The 19,927-nt window shown below is 36.4% G+C and overlaps 1 protein-coding gene across 8 annotated transcripts in view; it reads right to left on the reverse strand.

Annotated features, from left to right (window-relative positions):
* Positions 1–19,927, reverse strand: part of FAT1 (FAT atypical cadherin 1) — a 116,521-nt gene that overhangs the window by 53,107 nt on the left and 43,487 nt on the right. For all 8 annotated transcript variants that reach the window (XR_011141043.1, XM_068942706.1, XM_068942704.1 and 5 more), the window contains exon 4: positions 1,404–1,465. Coding sequence is in view for 7 of the 8 variants with exons in the window: in XM_068942706.1 (XP_068798807.1) it covers positions 1,404–1,465 (62 nt within the window). In the remaining variant the exon portion in view is untranslated. The remainder of the gene's footprint in view (positions 1–1,403; positions 1,466–19,927) is intronic.

Raw genomic sequence — 19,927 nt, forward strand, 5'->3', positions numbered from 1 at the left:
TGATCCATGGCTCATTTTATTTAATCTGAATAAATCTCAGACAAGAGCTAGCACAATATGCAAAAGCGTAAAAGGCATTAAGCATTAATTTTGCAATCAAACACACATAGCAATGGCCACAGAAATGACTTACATAACTGACATGTGCTTTGGGAAACTGCAACACAAACATGTTTTGGAAGGTGATTTAAAACGGAATAATATGGTAGCTTTGCAATTTTCATGAATGATGTGTCTAACACTAAACCAGACTTGCTAATTAATTCACTTTCCTTTCATTATTACTACTGGAATCATGCTGCTGTGGATATTCCAGCCTATTGCTACAGAAGCACAGTTCTTTCCAAAGCTGATACAGAAATGCAAATTCCGATAAAAATTTGGTCCAACAGCTGCAATTTAATCCAGCTTGCAATACATCGAAGGTACAGAAAGAGGCCAGCAAGATTGCATGTACACCTGAGTCCTGTAAAAGGATAGTTTATGAATTCTAGGAATACGCTCACCATCAAGCCTTCATTCAGCCTTTCATTTGCATTCCTATCAGGAAATCTGTCTACAGATTTTGCAAATTTTGAGTAAGCCCAGAACAGCTGCCCTCACTATGTCAGTTTTGCCAACTTACATTGCAATCCCTTATCTATCATTCAGGAGGAGAGAGACAAAAGTTTTCAGATAAGTTTTAGGTATAATGCAAATATCACTGTGAACATTAAGTTTTCACTGTAAGTGAAATATGATGCTTTCGTACTGCCTGACAACACTGTATTCACTGGTACACCTACAGCTGTCTACATTGCTGTTCTTTTCTCCTGTTTCACACAAAACAAGAATAGTTATTACATAAATTCCAGCTGATCAATTAGAAGTAGCTAAAAATATAGAAGAATTATATTAAGAATTTCATGCTCTTGGACTCTAAATCTATAATCTATAATATACATAGACATATATATTACATATATATATCTATCATATATATAATCTAGAATGTACATTTTACAACAGATCTACTTATGTGATTGATAAATATAACATGAAAAAAAGAAAAAAAAGTGCATTTCTTTTTCACAGAAAAGGAAAAAAGAAGAATCACACTCCTTCACTCTTTTAGCAATCAGGCCTTCATACTGTTTGGAAGAAACTCTTGGTTTAGGGATATAAAAACAACAATTGCCTTCTATCTGTATCTTAATTCTTTCTCAAGAAAAAGTCCCAAAACACTGTTTTTATTAGACAGATAGCTCTGTGAACTGCAATATAATGAACCCAGAAGCAAATTACTTCTGAAATTCAGTTCTCCACATTCTTCATATGGTAATCAAGTATGGTAAACTCACGCTCTGTAAAAGCAAAGGAATAATGAACTTACTGTATTTCAGAGAACTAAAGGAATTATTTACCTCCAAAATGTGTTCTCCCTGCTGTTCTCGATCTAGTTTTCTAGATGTGGTTGTAATTAGACCTGTGAAAATAAAAGAATAACTCAGTTCCTTCAAGAAAATCTGAATGAAGGTTAGTTTAAGGCAGTAATCACTGATATATATCCAGCCTCAATTTCTTCTTAGGTGGTCTCAAACCATTTTTGCAGAACTTAACCTTTCATCAAGGAGGGTGGGGGGAGAAGGGGAGTTTCCAGTCCTTAAGGGCTGTGAAAATATTCTTTGCAATCTGAAAACTAAGCCTTTAAGACAACAGACAGTTTTATTTTCCAATATGTCTGTGCATGTCTCATGTTTCTGACAGGCATAATATATGTAATTGTATCACATTAAGTCTTATTTGTATAATATCCTTACTCATTTACAAAGGGTCTTTATAGACCTTATTGGAAAGTTGCTCACACATCCTCTCTGAATAATTACCAATCACTTCAGGAGAAGCATCTGTTTATATTTGTTGTGGTACTAACAGAAAAAAAAGCATGGACTGAAGAGCTATATTAATGATGGGAAATAGAGCAATTTGTGTGTGTGTGCTGGAGTGATTTGGCAATAAGGAGGAGTCAAACTTTTGTTTTTGGCAATGGCAGAGAACGAGGAAGAGTTTTTGAAGATATTAATTTTGCTGTAAGAGTCTGATACAAGGTTGATGCGAGACAAGGAAGGCATGATGAGTTCTGCTCTAGATGAAGAAAGCCAAAGAGCATAAGATGAAAAAAAGACCATGAAATCTAACTACAGCAAAAGGATCTTAACCAAATTAATTCTCCCTAGTAGCAGGTTCATAATTTTAGCGACTGAGTTTCGTGAAAAGTAAACTCAGCGAACTTTCAATTATTGTTGAACGGCTTGTGCACGGCATGGATTAACCGTGCTATGGATGCAAAGATACGAGACACTACTGTATGAAAAGCCAGGTTGGGTCTAGCAGGATTTATCAGCTCAGGCTCAGTGCCATGTGAACACAGTGATAGTGTCTGCGAGGCCAACTCGTATCTGCAAACAGTGCAGCAGCTTTTGTGTGGCCCAGAAATCAAGCCAACAACCCCATTTGGACCCAGTCCCCAGAACAGAAACACTGATTAGCTCAGGTGCAGCACTAGCTCTGCCTGACTCAAGCCACTACTGCCCAAAGTACCCCATATTCACTATTGTGGGAATCTAGCATATGCTAGATAGGGAGGATAGAAGTGTGATTAATGCCCTGCACTGTCACGAAGCTTTTTATGTAACGAGCTCCATGCTTTTTACAGTGACAGGTAAGCACTGCCATCTTGATCCTTAATTACCAACCTGAAACACAGGGAAGTAATTACATGACTAAGGGCAATGCAGAGATTAAAATCCAAGCCGCATACTCCAAGTTCCTTTCTCTAACTAAAGTGTAAGCTGTTTCTTCATTAATATAAGACCTCTTATATTCAGGAAACAAATCAATTTTTCAATTTTTTGATCTGCTTCAGCAACAAAAAAGAAGCCTTCAATTTTGTTTTACAGTTGATAAAAGTAGAGCATCTAAGAAAGAAAAGCAACATCAATAAAGATTTCAATTTCACTTTAAAGAGAAACACCAACAGAAACAGAATTGTACACCATCAGTGCATAACTACCCAGCGCTTTTGTCACAACAGAGTAGTCTACACGTACCAACAAAATGGACAACCAACAAAATTAGCCTCTGCTAAATAATATGAACAAAACCGATAGGCAGCAATATTACAGCTGTTAAGTGTTCAAATAGCTATTCTTCAACAAACAGATACTATACATCATGGCTGTTTCAATTACAGTAAAATTGGTCCTTGTTTTTCCAGTAATTTCGTTTGCCATTGTATCAAGTCCATTATATAGTGAGTATTCTAGACATAAAGCTCAATCTTCTTCTCTTAACTTTTTTTTTAAACTTTCATCACACAGAACATTTTATTGTACGTTATCATTAGGATACATATTTTTAATATTATAAAGTAATTGTCCTATATTCCCAAGAAAGCACAAGGAAAACATAAAACCAAGGAAGAAAAAGTTGCGTTAGTACTATGAATTTAGGAAGAAGGGAAAAAAAGGACACGTCAACTCTGCATTTACTGCCTCGGGGTTACACCTTCCTACAGAGAATCCAGAGCTGTGAACAGTGACAACTGGAAATATTTATTGTCACATATTCTAAGCAAAGCTTTCTCCCAACCTCCTGGCTGAGGCTGACCAAGCCACACCATTTCTTCTCCCAGGCTCCACGGGAAAGAGCATGGAGCTGTTAATTAGAAATGAACAAACGGCAGAGCAGATGCCTCAGCTGCTTCCATGGAGCAGAGAGACTTGTAGGTGACTTCAGGAAGCACCAGCTCTCCTACACACTCCTTTCTATCAAATACCTCCGAGGAAAGCCTGCACAAGCCCCTCCGGGAAGCATTAATCCCCTGAGACTCACCACAGAGGCAAAGAAGGGAGAGCAGTAAATTTCAGCGTAGACACTAACGGAGCTGCCAGTTCAATAGCCGGGTTGAGGATGGAGAGGATCTCAACAAGCAGAGCAAATAATTCCAGCATCCCTCATTACGCTTCTCTGAACATACTATACTTTCAATATTCAGCGTGCACCTTCTGCACAACATTAGAATCAATCTCTCATGACAGCAGCAAGTAGTAGAGCTGCTAACATAGGGGAGCAGAAAGACAGCACCTTTCAACAGTTTCCTATCCACTTTTTCCCCCAGAGATTGCCGCAGAGACTGGGACCATTGCTAATAAAAGCCAACTAATATTTAGCAAAAAACCCCCACCTTTTCTGCGAGCATTCCAAACAGAATTCCACCATGTGCTGCACACTACAGTTTGTTAACAAAAATCTAAGTTTCCTGCATCATTTCTGTGAATGAAATTGATTTATATAACTCAGAAACAGGTAAACAGATAAATATCAGTATGGATAACATAAATATGCTTTGGTCTGTTAACATTTCCACCTTCTTTAAGCAAGCATGCCACACAGTTCTGTTAAAACACTTCAGGCTATTAACAGACGGGTTTAGTCTTCACCATATACATCCTGTAAATTCAGCAGAAACTAGTGCCAACAAAGGAAATGTAACACTTCTGGATTTAGAATCACATACACATGCATGACATTCTTTGTATTTAACCCTTTACTCCTAGCCACTTTCCTAAGTGAAAATTCAGCCTGACTGAAGTTTGTTCCGCTCCAGTTTAAGACTATGACAGGTTTGATTATGGCAATCCCTCTAAGATTTTCAACTTTTCTCAAGTTTTGGAATATTCTGAATGTTAAATGCTGCACTGACAGATTTCATTAGATGTAAGCCAGCTCCCTGAAACAGGAGTCGACATCCGGCTCTGCCTACTGAGAACAAAAATTTCTCAAACTTTTTAGATCTAGTTCCCTTTGCTATTTTCTCTAATCATTTAGGGATAGCCTACCCCTGTCCCTCCCTCTACACATATAAATGAATAACCACACCTTCGCATACACCAAATGGCTGCCCTGCCAATAAACAGCCCCCTTCCCTGAGTGCAACTGTCCCTTTTCTCCCGTCCTACGAACATCCAGCAAAGCTGTCTATGTCCCCATCCAGCTAGCACTCTGAACCGCCTTTCACTAAAGACTCCCTGTACTTTTCCTTGTCTAATCAGCCGCCTGCGCTGCCGAAACCACTGCAAGCCCCCGGCTAACTCAAATTCGGTGCCCCTCCCCCACTGAGAGTCAGACTACTCAATTCTAATAACATGTTTTTAAATACATCACTGAAGATGAAAGGCATCATAAGATACATCATAAGATGAAAGGCAACCTGCTGTCCTTTAACTCAGTGGTATACGGCACTACAGCACATGATTTACTCTCCTGCCACTCGTCCGATGACTTGGCTATGTACTAACACAGTCGAGCACAGAAGTGACAAATAACAGATGAATTTTAATTCACTTCTGAAGAAGTCTGACAGGGTCTGTTCTGAAATCCTTTTTACATGGTACAGAGAATCTATTCGCTGCTGAATGAGAGAAATGAGTGCAGGGGGAAACGGATCACTGTAACAAAGCATTCATTTTCTGAACAAAACTGACTTAGGCAGCACCGCTTTGCAACCATATTTTGCTGTTTTCCTTCTACTTCTGCATATCACAACACCTTCTGCCCCAGCAAGGACTGGGAGCTTCAGTAATTTAATTTATATCACTGGGGAATCAGCGCACACTGTAACCAAGTGGCAAGATAGCTCAGTCATCCTTGGGAAAGCACAACTTTATAACAAGCATTTCTAAGCTAATGATGAACAAATGGTATCTCTAGCAAACTGGTGCAATCTTTCCATTCAGTAATGTTTCAAAAGTCACCTCAGCAGTAACATTTTCATAATTGCAGATTAAATGCTTACAGTCTTTGGATAAACCACAGCTGCTCTGCTTCACTACCTGGAGAAGTACTTTAAAGAACTGAACCTAACTGTAAACACCCCTATCTTAAAATAATAACAATATCATGTAACAAATACAATGAACATCTTATTGTTCTCCCTTCCTTTCCCCTTTGAGTTTACACTATGGGGATATCTACTGTCTATTTGATGTCTACTGCAAAATCAAAATAGTTACATCCACATCCAAAGAGAATTCACTTCAGATTTCTATTTTAAATAGTATTAAAATACGAACACAGTAAAATATGCAACTATAGCATTCAATTATGTAAATATAAATACAAGTATTACATCTGAAAAAAAATATAGCACGAGAGCTGACACTAGCAGAGATTTATTTTAGTTACGTAAGTTTTCATCTCAGCGCCTAGTTACATCACATTACCTACCCTCTGTATCTCGGTCTTTGTATCTGAAAAGTAGCACATCACCAACACTCTCAGTTCAGTACTGAAATGGCAATCTTTTAAAAAAATTATAAAACAGTATATAAGTACTAACGAATTATTTTATTAAAATAGTGCCATGTTATTAGACATCTTTATAGTATGGATGATCTCAGAGATAAAAAAAGTGGCATAATAAAAAATGTCGTATTTGCAGGAGGAGGAGAAAGGCTCAGGATTTATTGCCTTACTGCTCATAGATCAAACTTTCTCTGCCATATGCACAGGCAGGCCTACAGCTACATGCATTTGTGTGTTTACAAACTTGCACAGACTTTGCACCTGCACGTTCAGCTTTGGATAATGAAGCGTCCGGGGCTTTTTTCTTCTAACAGAAACAAACAAACAAACTTGTAATCAGTAAAGATTCAAAGGGCCGAAATATGTGCCAAGTCCATTAGCTGCCTCCAATGAGTTTGGACTAATATGCATGATTTGAATATAGCATAACATTACTTGAATTATAGTATATGAAAATAAATAAGTTATCCTTGATCTTTGAGTGTGTTGGCACTGAAGGTTTATGAATACAGAAAGTCGTTACAACACCTTTATCACTAACTTCAACAGGTACAAGACATTACAATTAAATATGATGAGGGAGGGTCCCAGTTTTACAGTCACGCTTTGCTGATAAGATTTTTGTCTTCTTTGTTGAATCCAAACCATAACCAGTCGGCACCAGAAATGATTTCTCTAAGCTGCGTTAGTGCAACTCAATCAGTTTAAAGCTGTGGATCAGTTTAAATAATAAATTAAAAAATTATAAATAAACTCCTGCTCCCCCCCGCCCCCACCCCGTTCCTCCTCCAAGATGGGAAATTGCTAAGAAATGTTAAAAAAAAAAATTATCTGGGGTTTTCTTTACAAAGTTCTTAGTACTTAAACTCTCTCATTGATTTATATAAGTATGGATTTTAAATTCACTGCAATGATAATCTAGTTTGACTACTGCATAACACAGGCCTAAAACACGGGATGAATTACAGCATACCTTCTATAAACCAAAGATCAATTATGGCTCTTCAGGTGATAAAGATGCTGTCACACCTATAGGTAGAATTTCCTACTAATTATCCTCATGTAAGAAATAGCATATTACATCCCATTCAAGGCAGCTTTTCCTTCTGGACAGAGTTTATCTTGCTTTTGTCTGGCAGACTGAGAAGTCCACTATAACCAGCAGTTTCTCCCCATGAAAGTAGTTAAATAGTGTCATATAGTCACGTCTTAGACTTCTCTTTGATAAATGAATACAGAGGGTGTCTCAAGCCTCACTGTCAGGAAGATCTCTTAACGATATTGTTTTGAACAGCTTCTCAATATTTCATTATTTTCTGAAAGAATGGACAAAATGATTGATGAGCACAATAATCTCTAATTGTTTCACTATTGCCACAGAAAGACAACCAGTCTTTTCAGTCTTCTCTTTTTTTAATGATTTCAAGTTAATCGTCACATACACCTAGCTTGCGTTACAATCAATGACCATCAAAAAATGCCTATATTTCCTTTCTAAAGGAATTCTTAATTTTGTCACTCAGATATGCTTTTGGCAAGCTATAATCAAACCTTGTCTTCTAGGTAAGCCAAGACATGACTTTAGACTCAAAGGAAATAAACAGGTTAATAAAAATAGGCCAATGAAAATAATAGCAGACGGAATTAAGATCAGACTTTTGCTTTTCAGATGAGAAAACATAACTTCCATACCTTGCCAATCATGTATAGATGATTGTAAGCTTGGCAGTGTGCTGTCTACTACATTGAATGCAAGCTGCTGAGTTAAAAACCAACAACAAAAAATTCCCAACCAATCATTGTACCAGACAGAAGATACCATAAAGAAACTGAACAGCTTTGGTTTACATGGTGTTAAAGACAACTTCTCAGCTATTTAACTTGCTTTTCATTCCTAAACTCTTCCTTGTCCTAAATGAGTTAATAGTTCTCATTAAAAACTAGCAACAGAATTGTCTTGAATAATTTTCATGAGAAGTGTTGAAAAATTGATTATACAGTCCCAAAGAAACTAGTGATGAGTTAAAAAAATGCACTGAGGAGTTGCAAATGCCTCTTCCATTCAAGTAAAGCATTTAGAACTAAATTATATCTATTATTTTGTCCAAGGACCGACAAATGTAAAAGTGATTCCACTTTTCAGGAGAGATGTTGAGAGCTCTGATTCTTCCTTCCACTCTCTCAGCTGCATACTCTAACCACTACCCAGAAGGTCATGTTCTTGCTTGCTTGCTCTTTCTGGCTTCTTAAATGCTATGTTTTTACTGCACAATTGTTTACCTAGAACAAAGATCGCTTCTGCCTGGCACAGCATGATGCTTAGGAGACTTTTCTAGGGAGTTTAAATCCCTTTGGGGGATTAAACAGGAAAGAGCATGTGGTTTTCCACTTCACATATGAATTTTCTGATCAGGGTATTTTGCAAAAAACAATTACACCACTCTATGAATAGTTAGCTTTAAAAAGATAGATAAAGAAAAGGGAGACCTAATGTTGTATACTGTGCTGAAATGAGAGCTTTCCCTTTCTGTTCTGTATAGCCCAACTGCAGTCAACTAATCACTCCTTCAGAGCTTAGGTGCCTCTCCCTCTTCATTTTCCACCTGCAGCAGTTCGGGCAAAAGCCAGCAGGACATTCCCACTAGTTTACAGGCAACTAGTTAAACTTTAGCCTGAAGAGGCTAAAACCCTTTACCAAATGCTTTATCCAGACTTCGTCATTTGTTTTCCAGATCATCTCCTTTTATTTAGGCACTTCCTGCTTCAGATGCAGGAGTATATATGCTCTGGATTTCAAGAGAAATCCCCAAGAACAATTTTTGGCACACTAATCACAGCTGAATAATGTCTTGCACTTTGAATGGTACTCCACGAAAAGTAATGTAATCAATAACTGAGATATCTCAGCCCTATCTGCGACAGGGCTGCATCAAACAAGGGATAACTAACCTAGTCCATAGGGGCTTGCCTGCATCAGCATATTAGATTTTAATGAGGTACAATGCTATCAGTGTTTATGAGTTTGGTATATGTTGTCAGGACAGGCCGTAAACTTTGTATACTGAGTTAACAGTTACTCACTTAGTCCTATGCCTGATATTTCATAGCACCAGTTACAAGGTTCATCAGCAGCCAAGCAATTTAATTATTCAATTCTAATACTACAAAGTATAATTTCGTATGTGCATCTTGCACTTAAGACTCACTTCCCTAAACTATTTTAGCAACATCCAGATACAAAGACCTGGAATTTGCTGATCAAAGTACTCATTAATCATTGAATTGATTGCAAGCAGGGAGTAAAGACAAGCAGCCCACCAAAGATTGTTAACATATCGTATAGGGAGGGAAAAACACTTCACACAAACAACTGTAAGTCAGTCAATGCAATAAACATTGTGGAACTTCAACTTTACACTAAAATCTAAAACCTGTGTTTAGCGCCTGTATCATAATAGCAAACTGCTCAAATGTACCCTGTGTTAACCTCGTAGTTTTGTTAGTTAACTGTATTTAACCCTGTAGTTTTGAGTATACTAACTCAGAGTATTTTCAGTCTGTATTTGCTAGAAAAGTGGTATAACTGCTTCCGCAGTTACTCTCTTATTACTAAATCTATTTGGGGAATAATATAAATAATTGCACCCCCCCCCCCCCAAATAGTTATACTGGAAAAATAAACCTAAGCCTAAAACTCCTGCTTTCCAAGTACTTAAGAGCATTCAGTATGTAGCCAATTTCATTGTCAGCCATGTTCTGCTGGCAGCTTGGTTCTCTCACATATGAGAAAAGGAGAAAAAAAAAAAAAAAAGAACTGTGCCATAAGCAGTATCAGATGAAATAAGGAAAAATAATACTTAATAAATAACAAAAATAACTAAAATAATTTCAAATGGAAAAATAAAACAATAAAACCCAAATATGATTATAAAAAGGAAAGTAATAACACTGCTGATGAATTTCCTGCGGAATGAACTTTGATCTTATTATCGACAGAACACTGTAAATTTTTGTTATCTCTTTGTCCACCTTGCAAAGATACTCTGCTTTCAGCACCATGGGGTATACGAAAGCCACACCCATTCAAAGGCCAAATTCCTTTGGTAATTAATTTTTCAAGCAACCTTATCTTCATGACTCTCCTTTATTCTCTCCTTTCGAGCCATACTATCTTCAATAAGTGCAGAATTATTTCCATAAAAATCTCACCACACCTTGAAAGATCATTTCAAACTGACATAATCCTACTGTGTTTATACTGCTTACACAAAAAAAAAAATACATTCTTCAGTTTACTGCGGCCAGCACTGAGCTGTTAACGTTTAAAAAACATATACACACACACACATATACACATACACATATATATATATTTCTCTCAATTGATAGTGGTTAAGAGCAATGATTAAAGGATTGAGGTTAGCTTTGAAGGTCACTTCCTCTGCCTCAGATGTTTTTCAACTTCGTGATTAATCTCTCATAAAATTTTTGTAACGCATCTATGGATTATGGAAGATTGTGCCAAATTCACAGGCAGAAAAGAAAAAGACCACATAAAACTCATTACTCTCTACTGTGCTGGTAAAACTACTGGTAAATACTTGCTCTGAAATGCAGGCTTGCTAAACAAAAGTTTGAAATCAAACTTTTGAGGCAATTGAAAGTATTCATCAACAAGTAGATTTGTAGGCACAGTTAACTACCAACAACCAGAAATTCTGCGCCTGCATGAACGGCAACTATATCCTGTTAAGCAAACAGCTTCTAAACTTTAACTTTGAGATTTTTAAAGTTATTACAGCTAGTTAAGAACATCTAATTTCAAAGAGAAATATCAGAGCAAGTTTCCACGGTGGCTGTTACCTTGGTGTCAATACTGCTTTTATGTCATTTCACTCCCTCACAGAACATCGCTGCGATCTGTTTGTAACTACAGCATATAGATAACGACAGCATCGACTGAGAACAACTGAGCAGCATAACAAACTACTGAATGCGTTTTGACTTTTAATAAAAAGTCTACAAGCAGCAAAATTTATTATGAGTAGCAGTTTAATACTACTAGAAAACCTGGTTTTTGCAAACTTTGAGAATAACACAGGCAGCCAACCACTATATGTGAGAGAAACAGTTTTAACGGAGCTGACACTCACCTTCAGAGGGTCAAATTCTGCTACATCGTACGCAGATAGCTAAGCAGAGAATTTGGCCCTCCGAAGCTAAGAGTCAGTTGTATTAAAACTTGCTGGTAAATTATAGCATGATCTAAGTGAAATAAGAAATTAAAGTGTCTGGTTCAACATGCAAGTTTTTTAGTATTTAGCTATTATAATGAAGAAGTGTCTTTTGGGAAAAGAGTTTCCAAACAATCTTACAGGATGCCAGAAAAGTAGACAGAACTACTAGTTTTATATATGGTCCCTCTTATTATAGTGCCCTTGGAAACAGAACATTAAAGGATGGGTTTTGATCTTGGTTACCTTAGTGGATCTATGGATTTAGACTGCATTTATTTTCATAAGAGCACCCTCTGGACTTAAACGTGTCTAGATTATAATATACTTCCATCACAAAACAGAACCCCTTTATAATTACGGGTAATTCACAGTTCCATTACAACACCAGAGTAGAATTTGGTGCCAACACATTTTTAAGAAGTAGGGCACGGAAAGGAGGGGAAACACACAAGATGGCGTTATATATTTAAAGTATTAATTTTAATCTAGATAAAAGATGTGACCTTCTCAGATCAGCTTGTTTTTTAAAAATTGATATTTTTATTCACTTAACATTACATTTTATATTTTAAAATATAAAATATGAAAAAATAAATAAAATTTACTTATGATCTGCAGAGAAAGGGTGAGAAACTAGCTAACTGACAGAGACAAAATCCAGTTCCATGAGATCTTAAAAACATAGATTATATTACGGAAGGGGAAAATTCATCTTCAAAACCTCCGTCATTAGATATTTATTATTTTTACCTGTATGGCTTGCTTACTTCACTATTCTTTTTTTTTTTTTTTTTAATCAATTCAAGCCATGAGGACTTCTTTAAGAAAGCTCCTCAGCTGCAAAAGACGATTGGTCTTTGTTAACTTCAGAAGCTGAAATTTAAAATTATGGTCTTCTACATTTGAAAACATATGCAAATTTGAGATCATGCTTCCTTAATAAGCCAACAAACCAGACTTGTACTTCTACTGCTGGAACAGACAAAGTTTGAAAGATTTGAGTTAGGTGAATTAAAGAATGTGATTTGGACGAGGCTTTCTGTAAGCTTATCACAGTTCTGGCACTGGAAGTAAAAGATTTTCCCTAAAGGAAGGGAGACTGAAAGTAAGAGTAGCATGACAGAAAATGCGTAGAGTGATCTAACACTATCAATAAAAAAAAACTCCTCCTTTTCTGAAAGAGCTGCCTTATTGCAATCTTAGGATTGTTCTCAGTATGTGGATAAATGGGTTACAAATTATTATTTTGAGATTCTTCTGGGTTTCAGACAGCCATGAGCCTACCAATAATCTTCTTGTATTATTTTTTGGCTACATATTTCAATCTTTCAAATGGAAGGAAAGTTAGGGTAACGGTATAACAATACTGTGACATGTAATTCCACTTATTATCTTTTCTTCTTTGATGTTAAGAATGGCTTATGGATGACATACATACTTACAGAAACACAGAAGAAGTTGAAGTTCAAATGACACTAAGAATACTAAAACATTTCCGATAGCATTACAGGTTTTCTTCTGAGGCCATTAACTACCTATACATCTAAACCCTAAAATATCCAGTTTCCAAGTGAGCATTTGGAGATTTATACAATGCATTCTTTTTATGTTTTAATTGCATGTTACTTCCTATATTTATGAGACAGAGTACTACTACAACAAATCTGGAATGTACTGCTATCTTTTACCTACTGATATAAAGGGAACTGACTTTGTAACTGGACCACAAGTAACACCCTCCAAGCAAAACTCGTGACAAAGAGAGTCACAAACTGGTGCCAAAGGTCTTGTTTCAGTGCTCTTAAAAAAGAGGAGGGATTTTCTAGCTGATTGTTGGTTACCCCTGACTGTGACTCCACTGTGAATTTTTCAGCTAGAAAAAATTTATTATTTCAGGTGGAGTTACCTTTTTGCTGGGATTGATCTTTTATCGGCACCATTCGAAAAAATCTCGCTAAGCTATATGCAAATATGGAGCACTAATTCTGACTGAATAATCTTAATTAACAGAAAATTAATCAATATCAATGTTTATACATGTATTACATACACAAACTGCATTAAAGTTCCACTACTCAGAGTATATCAAGGAAAAATTGATACCTGTGAAAGCCATTATACTGTTTGAAGGTGCTACTAGGCAAGTGGCTCATAACAGCATCTGATCACTATCTCTTCCCTGGTTAGAATTACAGTTTCCCACAGTACATATTCCAGCTCAAAAGAACATGACATAAAGGGAGTATGCCTCCATCACCATTCTGCATCAGGTTATGTGAAGTTTGAATAACATGTTGGGAAGAAAACCTTAATTTTTTTTAAAAATTCCTGCTTTACTACAAAGATCATGCAGAGTACGGTCTGAAGTTTTTATGTAATCCCAGGCATAGAAACAGGGAAGAGGAAGGACTGCTGTGCTGTTATTTGGCTTTTTCTTAATTTTTCCCAGCTCCTACCTCTTCTTTTTTTCCAAAGAGATATAACACCAAAAAAAACCCAAAAAACCCTAAACCTCACCATCTAAAATTTAAAAGTAGTGATATTCACATAAAGGCTCACAAATAATTTTTAAAATAACTCTGTCTATAGCATAGCAAGTTTTCGATCTTTTCACATGCTAAATACCTAGACGTTGTACAGTGGATGTGAACATTCTACTAGAAATTTTACAGAGATAAACTTGTTTTCCCAGTCTCAAGAGAGACCAAGTTGAAAACTAATAGTCTAGTTCCTCCAAGTGCTTGAAACAATATTTAAAAAGGAAAACAAAGTTAGCTTTATGCCAAAATAAACTCTCTTTGCAAATATATGTCTATACAAACCTCTGGTTGCACATGCAATCTTCCCTGGTCAGCAGAAGTTTCACAAACATTTGGGTTAATTCTGGTCCCATTTTCCATAAAGATAAAGAAAGAATTTGTCCCAGAAACAGTGTAATTGAATATATTTACCGTCCCAGTAATGCTCCAATTGCTCTCATACGCTCCAAGTTGTGTTACATGAATGAATAATAATTGAGCCTCGTATTATCTGACAGCTAAAGTAGTAACAAAAAAAAAAATTTCAGCATTTGAGGTTTTTTTTTTTTTTTAATCTCTAAATCACATTAACGTGTAAGGTAGTAATACTTGTTTTATTCAAGTTCCAAAATGCTAGGTCAACTGGAATGAAAAAGCACAAGTAGTTAAACAGAGATTTCCTTTGTTAAACTGGAGCGCACGCTATTGTGCGGTCACTGGCCCTTCATTTCCTCACTAAGTAATTCTCTAATGTTATCGGAAACCCTTGGAAGTTGTTTGCAGCTGTACCCATTTCCTATTTCACTTCGCTCAGTCTCCAAATCAGCCACACACGAAAAAAAAAAAAGATACTGCTTTGAAGGTTAGGAGTAGTGTAAATTGATATAATCACGCGAGGCAGCTGATTTGCCCACTGGCTGTCAGCATTTTGTACTTCACAAAGCTCTAAGGATTGCTAGAGGCTAATAAACCGAGCACAAGATCCACAAACTCAAAGTGTTACCCAAATTTTAATCCTACTCTTCAACAGAATGAACTTTTTATATTAGAATAGCATTATATGGTGAGATTGTACATATAAAAATGACTTTAATTCAGTACTTAATTTGGAGGTTGACACTGGCTTTGTAATGCACATTTTCAGGTGTGGTATGATCTACGGAAAAAAAAACTGCTGCATCTTAAATTGCTCCAGAATGAATTTAGCGCAAGTACTTTCAAAAACTTGAGGTAAAAAGGAAGGGGAGAGAAAGAAAGAAAATAAGAGCAAAAGGTACATCAAATAATATTACATTCTGTACAAAACATTTCTGGATGCAGAGTTAGTCACTCTTAAAACTAGGAAATTCCAGAGTTAAGACTGCCAAATCATCTTCATTTGACTATCTTGTATGCGTGCAGGACGACATACAAATTCAGGCCTCATTCTGCACACAGGACGCAATGTTCTGAAATCGGTAGTTAATCATTGTTTCTGCTAGACTTCCTTATGTAATAGATGTCTACAGACTTTATCTAAATGGCCTAAGACCTACACCAAAGGATTATTAATTTCCTGACAGGAATGTCCATGGTAGTCTCATGATAACATCCAAGTCCTTCATAAATATGAATGAATTTGTATTCACAAAACTCCCAAACAATTGGGTACTGTAATTATTCCTATTTTATACCTGCAAAACTGAAGCATGGGGAAATTAAGAGTCAAAATTAATTTAGTAATTTTCCTATCCAGGTCATGAACCCAAATCTAGTTTTGGGAAGGACACAGCATTTTGATATCAAGTTGTGTTAAAAGCACAGAAAGCTATGCTTTTACACTCAGTATTTCTGCAAATCTGACCCAAAGTTCTTCTATGGGGCAACGCCAAGTGACCCTCATTCACTGTCGTCGTTTTCAGTCGCTGTGTAGGTGAGGCCTGCCTCCAGAAGACAATGTTATTTGCTACTCAGCCCTAACTCTTTCCCAAGCCAAATCTAGTCAGTACAATCAATGCAGCAGTCCTGAGGGGTGGGTGGTAGGGGTAGGTGATCGTACCAATTTGGCCAAAAGAAATTTTATTTCACAGGATCAGAACTTATTTCTAGCCTGTATACATGGACAAAATAATATACAAGAGTACAGGAGATCTCCCTCACCATATACTGGTACCCAGTTAGGATTCCAATCTCTCGCTCAGTAACGCTCACAGGAACTGGAGCTCCTTTCACTTCACAAATGCGTTTTTTGCCATTCCAGTGAACATACTGCCACTTACAAGGAAGTAGTATAGGCTTGTTTCCAGATGCCTTAACACAGCACTCTTTCAGATATTAGTTATATAAAGCCTGTATAAAGCCTCCTACTGAGGAGTAGCCACCTTTTAAAATCACGGCATGGCAGAACTATTATAGCCCTATGAAAACAGATGCAGAGTGAGGCCTGGGGGAATTCAGTTGGTTCCTTTTGTTTAGAGAGTTCAGTTTAACGGCTCTAGTTCTGCAGTAATTAACAATGCTCTCTTTAGCTCTTAAATTTCCATGTTTTGCATATGACTTGCTGAGCCATTACGGTTGGTCAGTTAAAGCCCAATACCTCTCTTGTAACTTCACATGGAGTTTGCAATTCCACAAGAAAATAAAAATAGAAGAAAACTACAAAGCACAAGAAACGATAACAGGAAAAAGTGTTCTAATCCCTTCGAAGGCCTGAAGAGAACTGTAAGTATACATTTTACATTGGGAACTAGTTTGTATACTACCTTTATAATTCTTCCCAGGTCCAACAAAAAATATATCTAATGCATGCTCTGCTGCTTCATTTCTCAAGCAAAAAAAGGAATTATTTGTTTCAATTCAAACCTCTAATTTAAATGAATGTAACAACTCTGTCCTGAACTGACACTACCAGATTCATTTCTAAATCATTAATCCAACACACATTAGCAATTAGCTATCATCATCCATATATTTATATATTATGAATCATCATTCATAAAGCAGCTCATACAAATGTACACTTATAGACAATGGTATGAATAGCCGTTCCTGGTAGATGTCCTACTAAGTATTTGCTCCACCATTTAAGAATAACCACAATCACACTGGCAACTGCCATGCTTCAAACATTCCTCTCAAGAGCAATAAAGCAAATTAAAATATTATGATATGAAAGCATAATAAATTGAATAACAATATAAATCTGCCCACCAAAAATGACTGTTCACGTCAAAATAAAAATATTCAATGTTTGCTCGAACACAACCATGGATGTGACTCACTCTGTGTATAGCTGAACAGATAAGTACAATCTGTTTCCCATAGCATTAATGGACTTATCTAGAAACCAAAAGGAAATCAGGGTCCCGGAGAGATCAGTGTGGACTTTCATGTAGTTTTCTAAAGGCTTGCAAAAAAAGCATTTTCCAACAAAGACTATTTAACATCTACATATAAACAAATACTACCTGAGCGTTTAAAAAATTCCATTATGGTCTGAGTCTGAAATAAATGTACTGCCCTTACCAGAATTCGAGTATATTAATGAAGAAATGGATATTAAAGCATCTGCAGAGATGAGAGACTCAGATTAAGGAACTGTTTCACATTTTCCTCCGCTTACTTTCGGTACATGAATACAGTACTTTAAAAAAGCAGATGATAAACAGGCCTTGTTATTAAAGTAAAAATCACCTTCTTGAGGGAAAAGATGATTCCAGCAAGATGTAAATTTTTTCAGTTCTGCAGCTAGAGTGGAGTTGAATCAATGGCTTACAGGTGAAACACCTTGTTGCTTGCTCCCTAAAGCATCCACTATTTGCCCATCTCATTGCTGCTTTCTCAGACTGAACCTATCCCAATGCATCCAACGGATACCACCCACACTTTTGTCTAGGTGCATGGGCTGTTAATCACATTTTATCTGTACATAGAGATTTTAAATTTTATAAACGTCTCCCTCTTAAATGTTATAACTGAAATCTACCAGCAGTGGCAAATTACGAATAAAATACCTGGGAAAAAGACATAGCCTTATTTATTAGTTGTGTTTTCTAATGAGCACACAGGCAGCTTCTTACCTTTCATTAAGATCTTTACTTTGATATTGGCAGCACAAAATTACAACAGGTCTCTCCACCATCTCTAAATATAAAGACTAGCAACTAAAAGGCATTTTGATAACTGAATTTCAAATTATTTGACCTTGTTGCTTGTTATAATTACAAAATGTAAAAAAACCCGAAACAACAATAACAAAAACCCAACAACTCATGAACAAACCCTACCCACAATAAATGGTGAAAAATCACTACTTTCTACTAGACATATCAGAAAAAACAGACAGCATACACTGGGAGCTCTGAATCACAAGACTTGGAATTTGCCTACTTTTATATAATCCATTGCTTTAGACCACTGTGTAAGTGTTGCTGAACAAATCTTCCCAGATCCTCAGTGCAATAGCTCCAGCTTTAGAGTGGTGAAATCAAGTATACTGGTTCCAAGATGTATCATCAGAACAGCTATCAAATACTGCTAATTCCAACTCCTTCCATCTAAACACGTTAAAAGGGTTCAGAGTCCTTTAGTTTCAGTCAATTACTTCCACATTTCATTTTAAGCTATGCTGTAAGATGTTAAGTAGCATATAGTATTCTACATATATACTAGATATAAAGCAGCTACCATAACTTATGTATTTTCCTACAAGTTGACCATGACAGTTATACAATTAATCTCTGCACTGATTTCTTCCTGCAAATAGTGCTACGATAACTATTTTTATTCCGCTTGGTCAGCTCACCTGTACAGCAGCTTTTTTTTTTTTTTTTTATTATATGTGAATTCCAAAACTAAAAAAAAAAGATATTTCATTTGTTTTGATCAAAGGCCAGTCACATTGAAAAGATCACTAAATATGTGACATGACGTAATGTGTTATATTTCCTGTTCCAAATAGTGAAATAGCATTTTTATATACAAAGATACTAACAGTTATTTTCAAAAATGTTTTAATAATTACTTAAAGATTTTTTTCAAGTGTCCATGAATATTCACTGAGGAGAAACTGATCTCCTTAAGAAGCATGCAGATACCACTTCTACTAGTAGCACTTTTTGGTAACAGCTCAGTTAATCAGCAGTCTTGTAGCGAAAACAGATCTCCTCTAGACAGGTCCATGCTAGTCATTTTGTCTATTTAAAAATTCAGGATCATTGTGCAAGGAAGCAGACATCTTAGTTTAGAGGCTATACTCATCTACAAAGGAACTAGCTACCTACAGAGAACAGAAAATAGTATTTTACTTGACCGTACGTTACATGTAGGTTACTGCTATTTATTATCTGTATTACGATGATGTGCAAGAGTTCTAGCCAGGACTCATGATACCATAGTGTTGATTCTATAAAAAGATCAAATAAAAAGATGATCCTTGACCTGGAGGTCAAAAAAAAAAAATCATACTTTCAGCACTCACCACCCATTTCAAGAATCCCAAAACAAGTCCTTCCTTGACTTGGACTGAATGTCATTACTAATAATTTAATCATTTATATGACTTCAGTACTTGATTTGCCTTTGGGGCTGCACAATGACCCAAAGGAAAAAAAAATATAATAATCTGCTTGGTTCTTTTACTTTGTCACCTTCAAAGTTATTATCGGACACAGTTAAAGACTTAATCTATATTCCAGCCCTCTCTCCCTTTTGGCTGGAAAGGAAACTTGGGGCCCTATGAAGGTTTCTCTTCCTTTAACAAGTACCTTACAATGTGATATCTGTCACGAGGGCAGAAAGGGGTAACACGTCTGTATAAGAAAATTGGGCAGGCTATGACCTCACTAA

This window comes from Struthio camelus, chromosome 4 (assembly GCF_040807025.1).
Source record: "Struthio camelus isolate bStrCam1 chromosome 4, bStrCam1.hap1, whole genome shotgun sequence".
NCBI lineage: Eukaryota > Metazoa > Chordata > Aves > Struthioniformes > Struthionidae > Struthio > Struthio camelus.